Source organism: Strigops habroptila, chromosome 11 (assembly GCF_004027225.2).
Source record: "Strigops habroptila isolate Jane chromosome 11, bStrHab1.2.pri, whole genome shotgun sequence".
NCBI classification, from domain to species: Eukaryota; Metazoa; Chordata; class Aves; order Psittaciformes; family Psittacidae; genus Strigops; species Strigops habroptila.
Window position 1 is genome coordinate 6,542,888 of NC_046360.1, and position 21,632 is coordinate 6,564,519.

General features: G+C 38.5%; 1 protein-coding gene across 24 annotated transcripts in view; it reads left to right on the plus strand.

Moving 5' to 3' along the window:
* The window catches only part of LOC115614286 (E1A-binding protein p400-like), a 50,084-nt gene that overhangs the window by 23,501 nt on the left and 4,951 nt on the right, over window positions 1-21,632 (plus strand). For 4 of the 24 annotated variants that reach the window (XM_030500931.1, XM_030500915.1, XM_030500926.1 and 1 more), the window contains 31 exons: window positions 400-554; window positions 1,073-1,309; window positions 2,377-2,541; window positions 3,357-3,524; window positions 5,377-5,474; window positions 6,183-6,511; window positions 7,223-7,425; window positions 7,527-7,696; window positions 7,913-8,109; window positions 8,576-8,687; window positions 9,383-9,526; window positions 9,836-9,994; window positions 10,260-10,343; window positions 10,940-11,071; window positions 11,186-11,230; window positions 11,331-11,484; window positions 11,903-12,144; window positions 12,707-12,880; window positions 13,121-13,168; window positions 14,186-14,322; window positions 14,891-14,947; window positions 15,066-15,144; window positions 15,709-15,909; window positions 16,930-16,975; window positions 17,067-17,176; window positions 17,803-18,007; window positions 18,517-18,680; window positions 19,097-19,303; window positions 19,605-19,800; window positions 20,410-20,540; window positions 21,257-21,424. In XM_030500931.1, the coding sequence (XP_030356791.1) occupies window positions 400-554; window positions 1,073-1,309; window positions 2,377-2,541; window positions 3,357-3,524; window positions 5,377-5,474; window positions 6,183-6,511; window positions 7,223-7,425; window positions 7,527-7,696; window positions 7,913-8,109; window positions 8,576-8,687; window positions 9,383-9,526; window positions 9,836-9,994; window positions 10,260-10,343; window positions 10,940-11,071; window positions 11,186-11,230; window positions 11,331-11,484; window positions 11,903-12,144; window positions 12,707-12,880; window positions 13,121-13,168; window positions 14,186-14,322; window positions 14,891-14,947; window positions 15,066-15,144; window positions 15,709-15,909; window positions 16,930-16,975; window positions 17,067-17,176; window positions 17,803-18,007; window positions 18,517-18,680; window positions 19,097-19,303; window positions 19,605-19,800; window positions 20,410-20,540; window positions 21,257-21,424 (4,717 nt within the window). Of the gene's footprint in view, window positions 1-399; window positions 555-1,072; window positions 1,310-2,376; window positions 2,542-3,356; window positions 3,525-5,376; window positions 5,475-6,182; window positions 6,512-7,222; window positions 7,426-7,526; window positions 7,697-7,912; window positions 8,110-8,575; window positions 8,688-9,382; window positions 9,527-9,835; window positions 9,995-10,259; window positions 10,344-10,939; window positions 11,072-11,185; window positions 11,231-11,330; window positions 11,485-11,902; window positions 12,145-12,706; window positions 12,881-13,120; window positions 13,169-14,185; window positions 14,323-14,890; window positions 14,948-15,065; window positions 15,145-15,679; window positions 15,910-16,929; window positions 16,976-17,066; window positions 17,177-17,802; window positions 18,008-18,516; window positions 18,681-19,096; window positions 19,304-19,604; window positions 19,801-20,409; window positions 20,541-21,256; window positions 21,425-21,632 lie in introns of those variants that run through there. The other 20 variants (XM_030500940.1, XM_030500939.1, XM_030500917.1 and 17 more) reach the window with 19 other exon arrangements.

Below are 21,632 nucleotides of genomic sequence, written 5' to 3' on the forward strand. Positions count from 1 at the left end.
AAAGTAAGATGGACCTGTTTTTTCTCATGCAAAAGAGCTGCCTGATGACCTGTTGGCATGCTGATGTCTCTCTGGAAATGATATGAGATCCCCATTCTTTTTCCAGGTATCGGGCTAGGCTCTTTTAAGCTGTTTGCTGTAATTCTGATGCATCCCGCATTAAACTGGATGCATGGCAATGAAAGGTTTCTTCTTTCTTCTTGGTCTTAGCAAAATGACTTTATAAGATGTCCACACTTCACATTTGCTGAAGTGATGAGTCATGCCAGTTTCAGTCATCTGCAAGAAAGACATGAGCATCTGATATGATTGGTTTATACTTTTCTGGACTGTAGAGCTAATCTTTAAAGGCTGAACTGTGATCTTCCTATAGACTTTGAATTTTTATATTCTTTTCAGGTTGTTTCAACCAGTTCAGTATGGTCAGAAACCCGAGGGCAGGACTGTAGTCTTCCCAAGCACTCAAGTACAACGCACAGTGACCACAGCAACTGTAACTCAACAGGCACAAGTACGAGGAAGATCACCCATAGCTACGGTGTCTTCAAATCAAGGTAGGAAACTTAGTGCTAGGTTGGTTACCTGAGCCTCTGCGTAGTCAGATAAAAGTCTGTTCATAGAACTCCTTTCCCCTCTAGCTTAATGGTCTAGAATACTAATGGCTTAAAAATACCAACAGACTAATTGCCAGTAAATTTCCCCACTAGTTTCTACAGTATGATCTGCCAATATAATGCAAAACTAAGCTTCGTGTAATCTAACTGTTAGTGTATGAAATAAATATGGCACAGTTGGTATTTAAACCCTGATCATCTGTAATGTTCTGTCAAAGATGGGAATTTACAGTGCGTTCGTGTATTTATTTAAGCTTTAAACAATGCTTTCCAAATACATAATGTTGTAAAAAGAGGATGGAGTAGAAGGTGTGGCTAGAAATCCCCTTCTGTAAGGACAAGCCGTTCCTGTAGCCATTTTAATATCCTGTTGGAAGGTTTCTTTTTAATGCAGGTTGTTTAAAAGAGCGGAGTTAAAACCTCTAACAGCTTGCCCAAACAACCCTTATTGATTGCAGCCGCAGCAGCACAGTTTCAGACAACTCAGGCTTCCACCAGTGCTCCAAGACACCAGCCCGCAGCGACCTTCACCACAGCAACTAGCACAGCCAACCCTGTGAAACCGCGGGGCCAGACCTCTGCGCCGGCCTCTCAGCTAGGCCAGGCCCAGCCACAGGCCCCCTCGCACACCATCCAACAGAGTGTGCTGCCTCAGAGGCTGGTACTGACCTCTCAGGCCCAGGCACGGTTGCCTAGTAAGTGGCCTCCCCTTTCCAGGTTTCTCCCACCTTTGTACTACAATGAGGTTAAGTTACTAGGCACCCTAAAAATGTGTACAGAATCGTTGTTTTTTTTTCACTCTTCTGATTAGCCTTGCTCAGTATGTTGCTTTATGACCAAGGAAAATCGAAAATTGGATAAGAAACAATAGAATTGCTGTGGACATACATTAGCGGTGTCAACTTAATCTCCTATTTCTGCATGTTTCTTCTGCTGGCAAGACTTCCTTCAGACCAAATGTTTTAGCTCTGTCCTAATTATTCCTTTCATATTAAACACTAATCCGTCTGCTAAAGGCCTCTCACAGAGAGGAACGTCGCAACTGTTAGGCAGAGAAAAGCGATGAGGCTTTGCTTTAAGGTTGTATGTGCACTGCCTATTAGCATGTGTATAGAGTACTGAGCACTGATGTATTAATTTTATCTCTGGGGTAACGCACTGCCTTTACAAAAGCTAAATTTTCACGCCAGTATTTTCTCGATACCATAAAACTTAATGCTTAAATGCCTCTAACCTTTCTGCATTTAAATTACAAAAAGCTTGGTCCTTGTCACTTTTAAAGCTTTTTGATTTGTGTAAGTGCAGATCGCTTAATATAAATCATGTTTCATCAGCAAATTTCAAGCCATTTCTAATGTGTATTTGCATTACCACATGTATAAATATTTTTGTCTCTTCCTTAAACCTTCCTTTGTGCTCTTGAAAAGGCAGTGAAAATCACTTTAATGTCTCTACTCGTCCTGTTACAAAGTGTCACATGAGTTTTCAGGTAGCTCTTAACTTTTTTGCTAATGAAAGTGATAACTCCTAAAATGTTGATGTTCTTACCCTTTAAACAATCAGCTTTTTTCCAGTTTGCCCAACAAATATAGAAAGTGATACCTGCTTAACTTTTATATGACACTTTTGATGCACTCTTAAGTATAATTATGCATGGAAGGCGCTTCAGCACCAGTTTACTAACCAAAACTTAGAATTGTGAATATTGAACAACCTGCCTCCCACTTCGGTCTTTTTTAATGCCTGTTTCCCTCTTTAACAGGTGGTGAGGTAGTAAAAATAGCCCAGCTGGCTTCTATAGCAGGAGCTCAAGGCAGGATCGCTCAGCCAGAGACCCCTGTAACACTGCAGTTCCAAGGGAACAAGTTCACTTTATCACATAGTCAACTTCGCCAGCTCACTGCAGGGCAACCCTTGCAGTTACAAGGTACTTATTTCAAAACAGGGAGTTTTCCATTATTCAGAATGCTTTGTTATGGGCAGGACATTCCTTGTTGCTGTATGTTGAAGAGGTTTTTCCATCCCCACTGCTTACACTGTTCTGCTCTACCTGTTTTCTATGAGACAAGGTAGCTCTGCTTTGAAAACTAAATGCCTGTCAAGTAAAAGACATGGTTACTTTCTTGTTCTGTAATGTATTTCAAGATTTTATTATTGAATTTGTTTGCACATGTATGCAATACAGGTAAAGTCAGGTGAGGCATTATTTCAGATGAACTCCCTGATGAGCAGAAACAGACAAAACTGAGGATGTTCTTTGTTCTGAAATGGTGTAAATAATAATTGAGGATTGTTGTGCCTCTGGATTTTGACCCAGCTATTACCTTGACCTGAATGCTCTTAATTATTTTGCCCTCAAATTTCCCTTGCTGGTGGTATGTGTGTTGCGAAATTCAGGAGAACCTGGAAATCCTGATTCTCTGTGGCCAACAAAATAGATAGAAGGAACACTGAGGATTTCTTTGTTGATTTGGTTTTGTCTGAATTCAATATAAAATACCTAGATTTAGAGTGATACCCCTACAATGTGAAACTCTTCTTCGACTATGAAGATATAGGCATTTCCCTCTTACCAGATATTATGGTACTTTAAATCAAATTGGTGTAATGAACTTGTCTGGCAAAATTTAACAGTTTGAAGCAGTAATGATCAGTTTGTAACAGTAGTATCTTTTGCCAGAGAACACTATTTATTCTTTTCCACTCTATCCAGCCTAATTTTTTTCAAATCCTCCATTGCAGGAAGTGTTCTTCAGATTGTTTCAGCACCTGGTCAGCAGTATTTGAGACCTCAGGGCCCGGTTGTCATGCAGACGGTTTCCCAAGCAGGAGCTGTTCAGAACGCTCTGAATGCTTTAGGAAACCAGCATCAAGCTGGAGTCGCAACTTCCACAGCAGTGGCACAGCAAGGTAGGTTTTCTAGTCTAAAATGTCTGTGTCTAAACATTCAATTCCTAAAATCTCATTGACAGATAACTCCCAATTGTTATAGATGACAGTTCTGTAAGATGAGTTCAGAAGCAGGTAAATTATGAGGCACATCAAGGAAAGATCAGGGTGATTATTTTTTTGTACTGACAGAGAATGTCCAGCAATTCTCTTCATTCTTCCACATTGTTTTTGCTTTTGTCTAATTTTCTTTGCTTCTCCATCTAATCAAGCTACTGTTTTCCCTCTGCAGATACTGCTTAGGTGTTTGGTGCCTTGCTGCAAATGTGATCCGTTCATTGCTTAAAAACACGGATCAAGATATTGATTGAAAAACAATAGAGAAATTGCTGTCTAGGATGCATTTACAACAAAACATCAGATTGTTAAATGATGATAAATGCAATGCTAGGAGTTTGTTCCCTAGAAGTGGCCGTCTGCTATGATTTTCTCCGGATATAAACCATTCCCTCAAAGCAGACTGTTTACTGCTCCTTTTTGATGTATTAATGTGCCATTGAAGTTCATATTTTGACTTTCTGAAAAGTAAACATGTCATCATAAAAAGGGGAGAGGAAGCTTCAACAGCCTCCCTGTTGTTGGGAGGTAAAGGATTTCTGTTATAGTTTGGAAGATCTGTGGCTCAAATGTTTCACCCTCCAGCTCTGAATACACTACAGGTACTCCTGATAACGGCCACAGTTCAGAATGAGCATTGATGTAAGAGTTTTACAAAAACTCACGCATCTTACTACTCTCATGATGGTAAAAAGAGGCCTCTGTTAAAAGCAATAATAACTGAAGTACTATTTCCAATTGATAAAAGAAAACATTGTTATTATTGCTGTTCATCATTGGAGGAAGATGTAGAAGCCTATTGAAAATACTTACTTTGACTTTCTGAAGTTTGGATAAAATGCTAAATAAATTCCATTGCTTTGGGTGGTTGGAAACTGTAATTGCTGGGCTCACATGTAGCTGTGTAGTAAAATTTGGTTTATATTGGCTATCTCTGTTTGCTTGTTTGTTGGAAAGGCAAAGCTTAAACCTCTGCATACTCCTCGGAGTCTATTATTCTTAATGTAAGGGCTAGCATCTGCTTGTTAACTTGAATGCAGTTCTTCGTGGGTGTATTGACTCACCACTAAATACAGACTCACAGTGACCAGTGGACGGTTGTGCTGCTTTTCTAGTACAAATAATCAGTGCTGATGAGCAATGTATTCTGGCTGAGATAGAAACCTATATATCCTATCAAGAAAATAACTGCTACACAGCATCTGTAGTCTGCTAGTACATGATCAGTAGTTTCGATTAGTTTACTTGCGTGTAATGTTCTTATAGTTTAGTTAGCTGTCCGGGAAAACATTTGCTAGCAGTTGAATTCACAAGAACGCCACCATGAAATTCCATCACATAGTTTCATCAGTTTGTAGATATACTGAATTCATGTGTTTTCTGAAAAATCGTAGATGACTGGTTTAAGATGAATCAGAACAATCTTTTCCTGATTTAGAGTGTAACTTCTAAATTTTAATACCTATTGCACTTCACATGACATTTTGAATAAGCTACGAATGCAGCACGTCTTTGCGCAAAGCAAAGTAAAATTCCATTGATCTGTCTTGGACTTTTGTAAAAACATTTGGTGTAAACATCTGTCAGGTATGTGATATGTAACCAAGTACAAATTTGCAATACCCAGTGGACATGTAGAGTAAAAATTTGTCTGCAGTAATGATGTGTTACAGCTCTGAAATGTCTGTTTATTGAAAATAATAAATGAAACCGATCTTAAGAAGAATAAACGTATAAACACAACGTTTATCCTCAGTTTGTATTCCAGGTAGAACTGCAATTACTAATTTGTCATCTGGTGACATGGGAGCAGCGTTAAAACCAGCACCTGGTTTAACACATGGACAATTGCAGGTACTTAATTTTTGTTTTCTTCAGGAAACAAAACTTTTCAGGATTGATACTAAGTCCATGCAATAGTTGGAAGCCTTAATTTACAAAGCTGGGGTTAATTAGGAACTTTGATGGCTACAGAGTAGGTAAACCAACTTCTGTCAGTGTTTCAGGTTGACAGATCTGATGCATTTTCATCTGTAATCCATAGTTTAAAATAAATTCTGGTGTATAAAAGCAGCTATCAGCTTTCTTGTGCTGTGGTAGCAGGCAGGTTCTTGTCACTGTAATATATTGTAATTATGTAGTAATGCATAAATAAAGGAATCATAAGATTTTCACAAGTTTTTAGAAAAGATACTCAAGCAACCTGTAAACCATAGGGAAACATCAAGTATATGTTAAACTGTGCAAGAACCTGCTACCTTATAAATATTAATGTGTTAATTGAAATGTCCCAAATATAAATTAATAGTTTTGGTTTATTTACAAAACTATGAAAATGTACTTTAAAAAAAGCAAGTACATATTAAAATAAGATATCATAGACTCTTTTAATATGAATTGAATTTAATATGAATTCAAATTTTATCCAAAATTTACACCTTTAGTGATTGGTTTACGTAGTTCTTACAATCTAGGATGTTGGTGGTATAAAGCACACAGTACTCTGATCCTGATAGCTGCATTCTAAAGAAACTCAAATTCCTGTGTGTTTATGATGAGCAGCAAATGGTTCTTTTTCAACTTTCCTTGGCAAAGGAAACATATGAAGAGAAGAACCGGCTTTTGAAGGAGCGTCTGGACAGAATATTTTCTGGGAATGAGCGCCGTTGTTCACGGGCCCCAATGTATGGCAGAGACTTGCTGAGTGTTTGTTCTTTGGCTGGTGAAAGAAAGCCCCCTCAGCCTTCCAGTCAAGACAACAGCTGGAGGTGGGCTGGCTTTGTGAACTGTTGCCTTTCTTCAAGTGCCTCTGGAGGCCCAAGCAGCCCACTGCAAGAAATGATCCTGACTTTGGGTCAGCAACAAGAATCTCTAAAGGATGTTGTTAACAGGTAAGATGTGACTCTGCCTTGTAAGCCTTTACCACATTTAGTTATTTCTTAAACACTCCTTTTCAAAAAAGCTGTAAAACCTTGTTTCCGTTCATGTTTGGTTTGGACTGATATATTTAGCAATAAATGATGTGCAGTATGAACATAAAAATAACAGTCACTTCTGTTTCCTTTAGCATCTTTATAGTAAGAGTTTTCATTCCTCATTCCTGATTTCAAGCTCAAATTCAGCTGACTCTACCTCAGCTTACATCGTTATGCTTTGCATTTATTTCTGGCTAGTTCTGAGTCAACCAACAAGAGCTGAGATGCAGAGACGTAGGCAGAAGCTGACATTTAGTGGATTGCATGCAGAGCAATAGCTGCAGTTTTTTAGAAACATGAAACACAATTAGAAGAACTCAGACTTTTTTTAATTGCTTTTAGTAAGTTTGGTATGACGGGTGTTTCTTGCGTTTGAGCTCCAGTGACTGAATACAGTGGTCACAGTGCAAACGCCTCAACAGAAGCTATCATCAAAGCAGACAAAACAAAAGTATAAAGAGAGAATATTAACACTTTGAAGGTATGCAGCACTTGCTAAGTCACTTTAACAAAGTGGTTAGATAATAGTGTAAAATTACATGGTTGACAGGCTGAAAATTATTGCTGATGATCATTTTGTATATAAATTTTTAAACTGGTATTCCCTTGTTTTGATGCTTCTCACAGGGCTCTCCTCGTCTTGCCAGCTGCAGTTGCTGCTCCCCCATGTATGTATGTAGCAAATCCTCCCCCTTCATATAGTCATAGACTGAAACTCCTTAAGCACAGTCTTAAGCAGAAGGCAGCTCCACACTTGCATCAGTTGCAACGGATTACCACCCCTCACTTGCTGCAGTTCCCTGACCTCCGGCTGGTGCAGTATGACTCAGGTAAATGATGGCACTTGGTGATAATGTTTCAATAATTTCCTGTCTCACTGGAACAGAATTTCTATATAAAACCATTATTGGTTTTCTTGTTTGAAATATAGGAAAATTAGAAGCTCTTGCTGTCCTGCTTCAAAAGTTGAAATCTGAAGGGCGCCGTGTGCTGATCTTATCACAGATGATTCTGATGTTGGACATACTGGAACTGTTCCTGAATTTCCATTTCCTCACGTTTGTGAGGATTGATGAATATGCTAACCATGAACAACGGCAGGTAAGTTTGCCTTAATAGCTGTCCACTGGAACAGCAGTATGTGCTGCTCAGGCTTTTATATGCTACAGCAGGGAGGGAAATTGCCCTTGTTTCTTACTCATTTTGAAACACTTGACTTATTTTATCTGTGTTTTTATTATGCTATAGTGAATTTGGTTTGGTATTTTATTTCTGTGTATGGTTTATTTGCTCCTTGCTTTTACTCTATTTGTGTAGGAGCTGATGAAAATTTTCAACAGAGACAAGCGCATTTTCTGTGCCATCCTTTCCTCTCACAGTCGTTCCACTGGAGTCAATCTTGTTGAGGCAGACACAGTTGTGTTCTATGACAATGATCTAAACCCCGTGATGGATGCAAAAGCTCAGGAATGGTGTGACAGAATTGGGAGATGTAAAGATATCCATATATACAGGTGATGGTTACAGATCAACGACCACTTTTTAGCATGCTTTAATGTAAGGTTAATTCAGACAGTGCTGCTCTGTGTGATCTGAAATAAAGTGGAAACAGTGCTGAAAACTTCATCTCACTTCAAAAAAAAAGATGCCAGGTATCATGAAAATGCGGTCGGTCTTAACACCAAGTGTAATGAATGAATCTTCCATACTTGTTTTTTGACAGTTAGTTTACATGGAGTTTTTCAAATGAGGTGTTCTTTGATCTTTTTTCTTGATTTTTTTTTAATTACACTAGTTGTTAAAAGAAGGCTTTAAAGCAGAGGTGGTAGTTTTGTTCTGGGCATGTACCAGAACTACAAAAACCCCACAAACCACCACATGCTTAGAGTTTGGTGTTATTCTCTAAGGGAAGTTTCTCTTTTTGTTTCTGAAAGCTGTTTTGGAAATGACTAATTAGATTTCTTTTTCCTTTTAATTTAGGCTTGTCAGTGGTAATTCAGTAGAAGAAAAGCTTTTGAAAAATGGCACAAAGGACTTGATCAGAGAAGTAGCTGCTCAGGGAAATGACTATTCAATGGCCTTTTTAACACAGGTAAGTTAATATTCAAAATACATTGAAACACCTGTGTTGCAGTGTGTAACAAATTCAAGCATCTGTTTGGAGTGTTCAGTAACAGTTCAGTAGAAATCTGTTTGGGCTAGAATGGATAGGTAATCATATTAGATTTCATGATTGCTTGAACTCTAGGTTCTCTCAAATACCATTCATCTGCTTTTGTCCCGTTACTTGCATAGTGATGCGCAGGTATCACGTCTGTGATAATATATTCTGGTTTCTTGTGCCCTGCTGCAAAACTCTGCAGAGTTTGTAAGGATGAAGGTTTCAACAACTTTAAAAATGTGACCTACAAAGTTCGGGTATTTAGTGAGATAGGCTGTCAGTTGCTGCTCTGAAGATGCAGAAAACAATGAGTGCAGTGATGAAGCTAGGCCATCCCCTCCTGGCATTCCCAATACAGTGGTGTAGGATGAAACACTGTGTTTATGACTTCCCTATAAACAAACTTAACACTTTATTCTACTCTGTAGCCCTACAGGAGAAAGTTACAGAAGAGAAAACAGCCAATTTTCCAGAAATAGTAGATAGAAGTTTTTTTTTTTTCTTTAGTTAGTCCATAGTTTATAAGGTCACTTGAACCTGAGCTAATTCAAAGTTATATAAAAACATAGAGTGGTCCTGACAGGTGATTTACTTCTTTTCTTTTTTCTTTCCTTCTACTTACAAAGCAAACAATTCAGGAATTGTTTGAGGTTCATTCTCCTATGGAGGATTCTGGATTTAGAGTGAAAGCAGAAGAATTTGTAGTGCTTTCTCAAGAGCCATCTCCAGCAGAAAATATTTCACCTAAAGTTGCAAGACCATTCATAGAGGTAATTATGAACACATACATTAAAAATACAGCTGTGCAACATTAGTATTAAACAGTTGCCTTATCTTTTTTTTATTTGGGTAAATTCTGCCAATCTCTTTCTCCGGTAGTTTTATGTTGTTTTGTCATTTTCCTTGTAACAAAACTTCCAAAAGCCCACAGTTAAGTTGTGTACATCCTGGGGACTGTGTCTCTTGCCTCAGCAGAGACCTATCCCACAAACTTATGTTGGATTTCAGTGAATTTCTTATGGAGTTTCTCTACATATTTTTTAAGTCTTAATTATTTTTAAAATATGTCTTTTTGAAAGGCCCTCAACAGTATCGAACAAGAGGATGAGGAGTCAAATGATCGTGTACAAGAAATAGGACGTGGCTCAAGCATTGAACCGTTAATCTCAGAGCTCTGTGAGACAAAATACAATGAAGAGCCCTCACAGCTGCAGGAGTTAGTTGCTGTTGTGGATCAGGTACCATGACTTTCCACAAATATTTGGTTAAAAAGTAATGTTTAGTTTGAGTATTTCAATTTCTTTGCAGTCTGGCTTAAAGCAACTTGTCTATGGGATTGATACTCCCATTAAATGGATGGAACATCTCCTACTGACTGAAGATGTTAAGCCATCAGAGAGGGAGATTAGTTTTAAAGAGAGCTTTGATACACTCTCCTTCAGTTAACATTCCTTTTATTATCCTCAATACTAACTTTTCTTTTTCCTTGATACGTTCTCTCAGCTGACTCCAATTGAGAAGTATGCTTTGAATTATTTAGAGCTCTTCCATGTTTCAGTTGATGAGAATGAGCCACGTCTGAATGAGGTAAAACAACACATCTTTCTTTTCCATATTGTTCTGTCACAGTAGGTACAAGCAGGGTTATATTTTCTATGTGAAGTGGAAGTTACTCCAGTGATGTGGAATATATTGTAGGCGCTTCTGTGATCTTCTCTTGCTATACTTTATGAACACTGGAAAGCCTTACAGAGAGCTAATTATTTTGAGATTCTCTTGGTTTAAGAGGGTGTCAATTCTTAATTTCTTTTCTATAGAATGAGAACAATATGCTTCAGCACAGCTCAGCAAATATTTGTTGTACTCCATTGATAGCTGTGGGGGACAGAGAGTTTAATTAACTTCAGTGAACCTGCTTATTTGGGTAAAGGGAGCTGTGTTCTGGTTTTTGCAGTTGTTCAACTGAAATTCTTAGTGCTTTATTTTGAGGGTTTAAAGACCTTCAACAGAGACCAAAACCAGTCTCTTCTAAATGATTGTGAAAGTATTAAGAAATTTCTGTAAGATTTCTGTGACTGAAAATGTCAAAGTTGAAGGAGTTTGTCCATAAAAATACAAACTGGTAAATTTTAGTCAGTGCCCGTTACTGCATAAAGTTTATAAGATGTCTGACTTTCATGCAGATGGAATTGAAAACTGCAAAGAAAGCATGGGAAGTCCAACATATGAAGGAGTTAAAGGAAAAAGAGCAAAAAATGCTTTGGGAGGATGAAGAGGAACTTCTAACCTATACTCGGGAGGATGCGTACAACAAAGTAAGTCCTGATTAGTCTTGTTAATAGTGTATTTCTTAGCAGTTATTCTGAGAATACCTTTTCCTTCAGGGTTCAGTTGGATCATTTGAATTGTATTCTCTTTTTGCTTTGTAGGAATATGTCTATGAAGGTCCAGATGGACAAACTGAAATAATGCCAGTAAGTAAAAGTAACACCAGGCAGCCTAAACAGGCTTTTTGGTTTTTGAAACGTAATGATCAGTGTTAACATTGCAGTAACTACTCATTTTGTTCTGTAGCTTTGGACTCCTCCCACTCCACCTCAGGATGACAATGATATCTACATAGATTCTGTTATGTGCCTGATGTATGATACTACCCCTATTCCAGAATCGAAGTTGCCTCCAGTGTATGTCAGGAAGGAACGTAAACGACACAAAACAGATCCATCTGGTAAGTATTTGGTTAAAGCTGTTCTGAGATTTATTGCTGAAAGCTAAAAAAAAAATCAGGGCATTTTTCATACCTCCTACACATTTGGTCCAGAAAAGATCAAATTTACAGGTTTGAAGAGGTGAAAATTCTTGTCTCACCGTGGTTTTGAAACAATAAAATTACTGAAAACCCCAGTTCTTACAGTGTGTCTTTCTATTTAGACATAGAAGAAAAAATAGGCATTCTATTATATGAGTTAGGACAAGGCTGACCTTACGTTATACCAGGCTCTGTTTACTTACTTACAGTATGCTTTTCAAAGGCAGTGGGGATTACTGTCTACACGTATAGGAGCATTTTGCAGCTCTTAAGTACCAGAGGAATCAAAGAATGGTGATAACTATTTACCAAGAATGTTGGGGGGTTTTTGTTTTAGCTGCAGGTAGGAAGAAAAAGCAACGTCATGGAGAGACAGTTATTCCACCTCGTTCCCTTTTTGATCGAGCTACTCCAGGAATGTTGAAAATGCGCCGAGAGGGCAAAGAGCAAAAGAAAAACATCTTGTTGAAACAACAAACACAGTTTGCAAAGCCTTTGCCAACTCTTGTCAAACCAGCTGCTGAGGCTGGACAGGATAATCCAGAGTGGTTGATCAGTGAAGACTGGGCACTTCTGCAGGTCAGATGATACCTGCGCTTTCTGCTGTTATTATTTATTGTATTTTTGCTTCTGGTTTCAGAAATGGCTCTTTGTGCACTTTATCTCTCCAAGGTTATTTCTAATTCTTAATGGCTAGTTTGGCATTTTGCTGACATAACTTAGAACAGATTGCCTATCCTTTGTGTTCTTCTAAAGCTAAATTAAAGGTTAAACTGCAAAATGTATGATTAAGTCCTACTTTTATTGTAGAGACTGCTTCCTGTTATGTTCAAGATTAGTTGTGCTGGCTGGACATTGGATAATGGAGCTAAGGTTCTCCCCACCTTTGGGAAGAGAGCAGCACTTGAATGGCAGCTCTCTTTTCCTCTTCTAGCAATCTCCAAGTGTTTTCTTGCACGTCAGTCTGCATAATAGCATTTTATGCTTATTTATTCTCTGTGAACGTAGGTGAGCCCATAGCCTGAGCCCTAAGCTATCTGTATCATTGTAGTAATAGTGTGTGGACACATGCAGATAAGGGTAGGTTTGGAAGACTGGAATGATTTGTCATCTGAAGCTTTTGTACCTTTATCTATTGTAGGCAGTGAAGCAGCTGCTGGAGCTTCCTTTAAATCTTGCTGTTGTATCACCAGCACACACTCCCAATTGGGACCTTGTTAGTGATGTTGTTAACTCCTGCAGCAGAGTCTATCGCTCACCAAAACAATGCCGAAACAGATACGAAAATGTCATTATCCCAAGGGAAGAAGGAAAGGTGAGTTTACATAGAATGATGCGTCTTGTTTTACCTTAAGTTTGTAGAGTTTTTTTTCCTTATCTCCATAAACACGTTTTTTGTTAAACGTTTCAACAGTGTAAATAAATAACTTTTAAAAGATTATAAAATTATCCTCATCAGGATTTCCACTTATTTTATGTGATTTCTTTGAAAAGAAAAAGCACCTGAACAAAATCTTCCACAAAAGATCATCTAACTTTCCTTCTTATTTTACAGCTAATGTACGAAGCTAATCCTAAAAAGAAGACAAAAAGTATTTATAAGGTGTGCATTGGTATTCTTTCCAAATCAAATCTAGACACTGTGGTATTTAGCAGCAATGGAGGTGGGCAGATAATTCATATGAGATCCATGTTGAGTGTTACTTGAGTGCTGAAACATCAATTAAAATTCCAAATGTATTTTTCCTTTCTTTGTTGATACAGTGGATTGACACCAGCCTTCAGCTTTTGGATTTGATAGATAAATTTTAAATCATGCAAGAAGTTTGTGATTTCACTTAAACTGTAGTGGGTATTTTTCCACCTAACAACCACCATGTAACTTATCCTGATTATTATGATTGTACTTAAGATCTGTAAGAATGCACTTCATGCTAGAGTCTAAGTGGATTACAAATATCTAGTGAATTTAATGCTCGAATCACCTTTTAGTAAATGAGGATGATAGTATGTTACAGAAACAGAAATAAATTCCATGATTGTAAACAACTTCTTCCAAACCATACAGCAATTTAGTGGCAGAACTGGGTAGAGAACCCAGAACTTCTGACTGTAGTCCCATTCTCTGACTAATAAGCAGGTTTGTCCCTGACTGGCAGTTTCTGCTTAGGAGAAGCCAAATGTTAGAATGGCATGGTGTGTTGGATGTTAACATAGCTTTGTTGGGAGAGCAGTGCAGTGATGGTTTTATTATATTATGTGTGCGCTATGTGTAACTATAAACTAATGGGCTCTTGGTTTGGGTACTGAATTAAACTTCCAAAATCTAAACTAAAGCACAGATTCTTTTTCAAATTAGAGTTTGCCATTTTGTATGTCCCCAAGTGCTGATGCCAGTGTGATCGTGAGAACTGCTCCTTATTTTGCTCTTTCTTTATATATTTCCCATATAGTTTTGTGTAACAGTAAGTTATCAGTGACACGAGGCAGAAACCAGTCTGTGATAGATATGTTGGAGTACGTTTTTAAATAACCTACAAGCGCACCATGTGTTTATACGTAGACAAAAAGCCATGTGGGTGTGTTTGCAATTGAAAGCTGGTGTCTTTTCATTTTTTAGACTAAAAACAGTCGCCCACTTCGTACCAATCAGATCTATGCTCAAGATGAGGGTGCAACCCACACGCAACTTTATACTAATCATTTTGAGATGATGAAAATGATTGCAGGGAAAAGAAGTCCACCTATCAAACCTCTGTAAGTTTAACTGGGATCATTTGATCCCAGTCACCCTGTCACCACAGATCTCCTGGAAACTGTTTTGAATTGCTTTCACGACCAAGAGTTATTTTATATTCTGTTTCAAACTGCTGTTCTGTTCCTGTGTTCATGATCTCTTCCCTTGCATTCTGGCCTTGTGTTATTGGAACATCTTCATATTCCATGTGTTTGGGTTAGCTTTTACTCACTGCATGAATTTGTTTTGTGTGATTAAGTGCAGAAGAGCACTCAGTTGTTTTTAGTTGGGTTTTTCAATTTTATGTTATAAACTACACTTTCCATTTGCCTGAACTGTAAACATTTTATGTCTATGCTGATGAGTAGTACATTGTTTTCTATGTACATATCTGCAGTAACTTCTGTATTTGTTTACTATTTACTCTGAGTCTTTCTTAAAATGTCTGTCGATACACAGGCTCCAGTACTGGTGGGAATATCATGAAAACTTCACCAAAACTGCAGTGTCATCTGCTAAAACATGTGAAATTAAGTATTGGTTTTAAGTTTTTTCTGTGTCCAGTAATACAGTTTTGCTCTATTGCAGACTTGGCATGAATCCTTTCCAGAAGAATCCAAAGCATGCATCAGTGCTTGCAGAAAGGTGGGCACTCTATGTCTGAAAGGAGTTAAGAATTGCATAAAAGTGCTTTTTTTCCTTCTTTTAACTTTCAGTTTCTTACTTTTAACAATTATGTGCTTTGTCATATCATTGTTTCTAGTGGAATCAACTATGACAAGCCACTTCCTCCAATTCAAGTTGCATCCCTCCGAGCAGAACGTATTGCAAAAGAGAAAAAGGTATGGTCTCAGCTATACATATGACTGCTAAAAAATTAGACAACAGAGGAAGTATGAGAAAAGCTGCCTCCTGGGAGAACTTTGCTACAGTAGATGTTATGAGCAGCTGCACATTGTTCACGTACTAGGGTTTAGATATCCAGGGTCCAAAGTGGGACCTTTCCTTGGGCCTGTATGTCACGCCCATACTTGTATAGAAGCATTCTTTAGGGAAATAGATTAAAAACATAAAAATCTTGGTTTATTCTTGAACATTCTGTAGCCTCCTTTCTTACGTTATTCAGAAAGAGATACTTGTCCTTGCTTGTTTATGGTAAATTGCTTGTTGTGCTATGCACTAAGCCATATAACCATGAATATAGCTTGTAGTTTGAAACTGGTTAGGTCAGGTAACTGGGAGCTATAGAGTTACAATGAAGACAGATTTGTATGCTGTCTCTGCACACACATAGTACATACTTTGAATTAAAGGGGTTTTGTTTGTTGTTTTGTTTTTAAATAATACATCCTGATTGTTACATGCACTGTTTTGAAGACTATGAAGCTCACACTTTGATTTCCTAGGCTTTGGCTGAACAGCAGAGGGCACAGCAGCAGACAGGTCCACAGCCTCAGCAGCAGCAAGCTGGCCAGCAGCAAGCTCAGCAACCAGCTGTACAGCAAGCACAAGCCCAACCTCAGCCACAGGCTCAGGCACAGGTAGTTCAGCAGCCACAGGCAGTAGTGCAGACTGCAGTAACTACTGTGGCCAACACAGCAGTATTGGTAAGAAAGGGAGAGCTTGGTGCCTTTGATGCAGTAACTTCAGTTCTTCTGTGTGTACCATATTGTGTGTTTTATTTTCTCTGGAAAGTGAGAATTTTAGGTCAGTGTAGTGAGATAAAAGCTCTTTCTTTTCTTTTTTTTTCCTGAGTATGCTGGGTATCTTCTTTTTTCCTCATTTATTAAGACTGTTCATACCATTATAGCAATAGCTCTTGGCATTTTGAGGTGGAAAAGTACAATATCCTTTTCAAAGATTTTTTGCCTTTTTCAGTTTAGACTTTAACTTAATCAAGTCTGAGCAAGTACATTTTCACAGTCAGTGAACAGTGTTTATGCAGAGAATTTGGAGCATAAAGAGAATGTAGCTATAAGAGCTACTCTGTTAGTAGCTAAAGCCCCAAAGCTTTATTAACCTTGGCAAAGCAAGTGGAACGTTGCATCCTGCAGGACCTACCACAGTTGTGTTACTGCAAACTGTGCAAAGTTTTCATGGCTTCCTTAAATCTAGAGTCTGTTTTAATGAACCTGATGACAGGTCTGAGGCTTTTGGTTTCAGAGCCACTCCAGTTTGCATACTAATGTCTGCAAGCAGTGGTGATTTTATTTTGCTTGTTGAAGGGCAAGAATACTACAGCTTTTACAGAAAGACACAGGGGATGGGTTCTGGCCCATAAGTATTGCTCTATATCTACTGCTCAGTGATGTTCATGTGTGAGTGGTTGTCTGTGGAGTGCTAGAGTAAGATACTGCTCCCTTCTTCTGCTAACAAGGATATCAAATGACCAGTATTTATCAAACATTTGCTCATTAGAGTGGCAGAATCCGGATATATATACATCAGTTGTTGATATATAGCATGAATTAGCAACTTGCAGAAGTATCTGGGCATTTTATTGCATTTTTCTTATTTTGTCACTTCTGGAATGCAGCATTGTGTTAAACAGCATAGTGGAGAAAGAGCTGTATTCAGTTTTCTTTTATTGCTTTTCTGAACTGTTACCTCAATTGTCTTCTAAATAGGCTGGCACAATCAAAACAGCAGTTACGGGGACAAGTATACAGACTGGTAAGAAGACTTTATAATTGGGCATTGGAGATGATAGGACACTCAGATTTTCACTTTTAGAATCTCACATTTAATCCTGGCTTGCTTTCAGCCACAGTGAGTGGAAATGTCATAGTGAATACAGTTGCTGGAGTCCCTGCTGCTACCTTTCAGCCCATCAATAAACGTCTGGCTTCTCCTGTTATACCTGGAACGTTGACTGTAAGTAGATCACATCACTAGTTGTGTCCCTGGACTGACCTTTGGCTGCATGTTTTATCAGTGTATCTGTTTCCTTCTTTAGCTTTCCATGTTATCAGGAACTCTGCTTCTTGCAAATTTCACGTGCATTATACTTCTGTATCAAACCCCTCTCCTTTACCAAAATATCACAACACGCTGGAGCAATTTATCAGACAAAAGTGCCTAATAGATACTACTGTTAAAAATAGTTTGTAAATCTGTGCTGTTATAGGCAATGTATTATGTCGCTGTCATTTCCAGCCTGTAACTGTTTTGTGCTTTGTTAATTATGATCTTTATTATTATTTTGTTGGTTTAAGACTATGGGAGATAAAGCAAAATAAGTGAAGGATAGTGAAATCAAATTTCTATGATGTAGTTAAGGGTTTGGTGATCAGCCTGTTTGAAAAAGATTTAACCAGATGCTGATTGAAACATATCCAAACAGACAGATGTGTTAGAAAGATTTGGACCTGCTTTGCCTTTGCAATACTTCTGCATTTTTCATGTTTGTTTCTAAAACTGTCCAGTCCACTTCCAGAAGGTTCCATAGCTTTATATGAGATATGGAAACTGTGAGAAATAATGACTGTGTTCCTTTTCAGACTTCGGGAGGCACTGCAACTGCGCAAGTGGTCCATACCCAGCAGCGAACTGCGGCAGCGCCTGCTGCTTCCACAGAGCTGGTGACCATTGCATCTACCCAGGGAGTCCGTGCAGTGACATCAGTGACAGCATCAGCAGTAGTAACTACAAACTTAACACCCGTGCAGACCCAGACAAGATCTTTGGTGACTCAAGTTACACCAGGTAATAATCATGTGTTCAGGGATTACATAAAGGGCCCCAGAACTTCTATAGGTTGCTTGACCACCGTAGCCCCACAGTATTGAAAATCTGGGTTCATTGGCAGCACAATTAATCAGTGGTGTGATTTTTAACTTGCTTTATCGTTGGTGCTCAGATTACACTTTTCTTCAGTATTTCTGGATAAAGTGTTGAAGTAGAGAGCAGCTTGGCCTCTAGGCATTATAATTAAAAATAGATTAGTAATAATCTAGCAGTAAGACATTAGAGTTGACTGTTTGGACTAAAAATTATTATGAAGAAAGAAGCACATATTTTATTTACTCTGCTTTTACATCATGTTTATGCTAATGTGTTGTTATTTGTAGTTATGTGTTATTTGTAGTTAGTCCGCAAACTGTGCTGGAACAAAAATAGGCACTTAACAGCTTGATTTTTTAAGTGAAATCAATGAATTAAACTGAATGTTGAAAATCTTTCTTCAGAGCATTTTGGTTTTTCTTTATTCACAGCTACACCAACAGTCCAGCTCTCTGGCAAAACAATCACCCCTGCTCACTTCCAGCTTCTAAGGCAACAGCAGCAGCAGGCTGCTCAGGTGCAGGTCCCACAGATTCAGGCTCAGGCACAAGCCCAGTCTCCAGCTCAAATAAAAACTGTAGGGAAATTGTCACAGGTGAGGAAATGCTTCTGAAGTAACGTGTCATGTTACTCTCACTGTTATTGTAAGCATCATTAGTAGTGTGTGTTTTATCCTGTTTTCTTGGGCTAGAGTGAAATGCAGCTCTTCCTGTAATTCAGTCCTACTAAAAGTTTGTGAAGACAAGTCTGATACTACTGCAGTAGGTCAGGATGTAAAGCACTCACTGTTGCTTACTCACTGGCAACCCCTTACATAAAGGAGTTGCATTCTTAGCTCTTTGATCTTGGCTAAAGTCTGGCATAGAATGTTTCTCCTTTAAAGCTCCAGATTCATCTCCATTTTTTTCCAGTAGTCATGTAAAAGATTGGAAATTATCATAAAATCATAGAATAGTTTGGAATTTCAGAGGTCATCCAGTCCAACCTGATGGAAGTGTTTGATTTTTGCAGGAGCAGCTGATCAAGCTGCAGAAGCAGAAACTGCAGCTTCCCCAGCAGCAGGCAGCGCAGCAGACACAGCAAGGGGCACAACAGCAAACAGCGCAAGTGCAAGTACAGCAGCAACAGCAAACTCAGCAGCTCACTGCAGTTACAGCACCTCGTCCTGGTGCAGTTCTCACAGGCACTACTGTGACAAACCTGCAAGTTGCTCGCCTTGTAAGTTGTCTTTAACTTTGTAAAAACAGCCTTAAACACGTTATTCTTTTTGTGGGTTTAAATGAACTGGATACTGGTCATTCGTGCATGCAAGTGCCCTTTGCATTACTTAGTACGAAAGATATAACTGGGACGTAAATAGCTTTAAATTGCACTTACCTACCAATACTATCTCTGAACTGTGTTACTGTAAAAGAGCAATTATATTTAGAAACATTTACAACTGTCACGTTATAATAACCTGTTATATGCAGCAATATTTTTTGTGCCAGTACAATAATCTTCATTCCTTACTGCTTAGACTCGTGTTCCTGCTTCCCAGCTTCAAGCACAAGGACAGATCCAGGCCCAAACTCCACAAGCAGCACAGGTTGCTTTGGCAAAGCCTCCAGTGGTGTCTGTTCCAGCTGCTGTTGTGTCATCTGCAGGAGTCACTACACTCCCCGTCACTGTGGCTGGTATTAGTGTTGCCATTGGGCAGCCACAGAAAGCAGCAGGTATGTCAACAGACTTGCTAAAACATAATAAAATTTTACAACCCACTTTTTTAAAGGTAGAACATATTAAGTAATGTCTTCTGTGGGACACGCTTTTTAAAAGGTGAAGTGATAGAGGTTGCATTCCTGTTTGTTTCAAAAATGAGGTAAATTATACTTACTCCATCTAATCCAGAGGTTTGCATCATTCTTTAGCCAGATGTGGTGGGGTTTTATTTGTTCGGTTTTTAACCTGTGCATGACAGTAGGTGAGCAGGTTTAGTTTTACAAATAAAGACATAATAATTTCATAATTTCTTTTAAATTCAAAATGGACATAGGAAGACTTGTATTTTGTAACAGCCTCCTGTAGTATGGGCAGAATTTTTCTTGTAGGAAGATTATTGTTTTAGCACATAGTTAGTTTACTCATGCCCTTAGAATGTTTTTTTCTTCCACTGTCAAAATCATATGTCTTATTCCCATTAAAATCAGTGGGCTGTTAGTGCTCAAAGCTATGCAGATGTATAAGTCTATAAAAAGCACAATCTGTGGTTGCAAGCTGTGATTACTGGGACAAAGCAATAAAATGAAGACTCTTACAGTTCTAATTATTATTGTAATTTTCAGGAGGCCAGACGGTAGTTGCACAGCCACTGCATGTCCAGCAGCTTCTAAAACTCAAGCATCATCAAGCAGCACAGCAACAGAAAGCTATCCAGCCTCAGGTTGCTCAGGGTCAGGCTACTGTGCAGCAAAAGGTACTGGGTGTTTGCTCTCCTGTTGAGTTATGCTTTTGTGATTGTAAAGCTCCAGCTCTGAGTTACGAGGACACTCCTAGAGAGTCAGTCAGTACTTCTAGTGTGAACCTTAAGTGCACCTAGAGAGAACTGTTTCTCATGTGCCTTTTCAGATGCTCAGTAATTTTTTCAATAATGTGGCTGTTTGATGTGATTTCTCAGGCCCAGATTAGATTTTCTTTCTTAAGTGGCAAAGATTCTCGTTAGTCATTTCTAACATAGCCAAATGTGGGAAATCCCCAAAGATTTTCACTGTTTTACAATATAATTTGTGCAAAATACACTTTTTTTCCTGAAATGTCATCTTCTCATGGGCTTTGCTGTCAGTCAGCCACCAGTGTGGTTTTTTTGGAAGTGCATTATCATATGAAATGTGCATTTGTGTGCAAGAGAGAACCTTTTCAGTAAATAGAATCACAGAATGGTTTGGGCTGGAAGGGACCTTAAAGATCTCCTAGTTCCAAGCCCCTGCCACAGGCAGGGAATAAATACTTAGAGTGATTCAGAATATTTGTATAAGTGCATGAAAGCTTTCCACTGGTGCTCATTTTGCTATTACTAATCCTGGGAGGATTTTGTTTCAATAATGAAATGTAATTAATCTTATTAGCTACATACCTATTCTTTAAAACACACATGTATTTTGTAGTCATTGATGCTTTTTTTCTTTTCTGCAGATCAATGCTCAACAGGTTACGGTCCAAACCCAACAGCAGACTTCACAGCAACAAAAAGTAACTTATACTACACAGCCTGCCATTAAAACACAGTTCTTAACAACTCCAATTTCCCAAACCCAGAAACCAGGTGGAACCCAGCAAGTCCAGGCCCAGATTCAGGTACAGGTAACACAGGTTTAAACCTTTAAACTCTACTGTGACTGGAGAATTGTAAAGATGAGAGGTGAGGTAGCATTTTAGCACCCACTCATATTCTAGTCACACATTTCTTTAAATGGAGTTTATAATAACATTCACTGATGCTGAATATGTGGCCTTATAGCAGGTTAGAGGAACTATCTGAGCTATAAGTTTGCCTTTACTCTCTGAAATA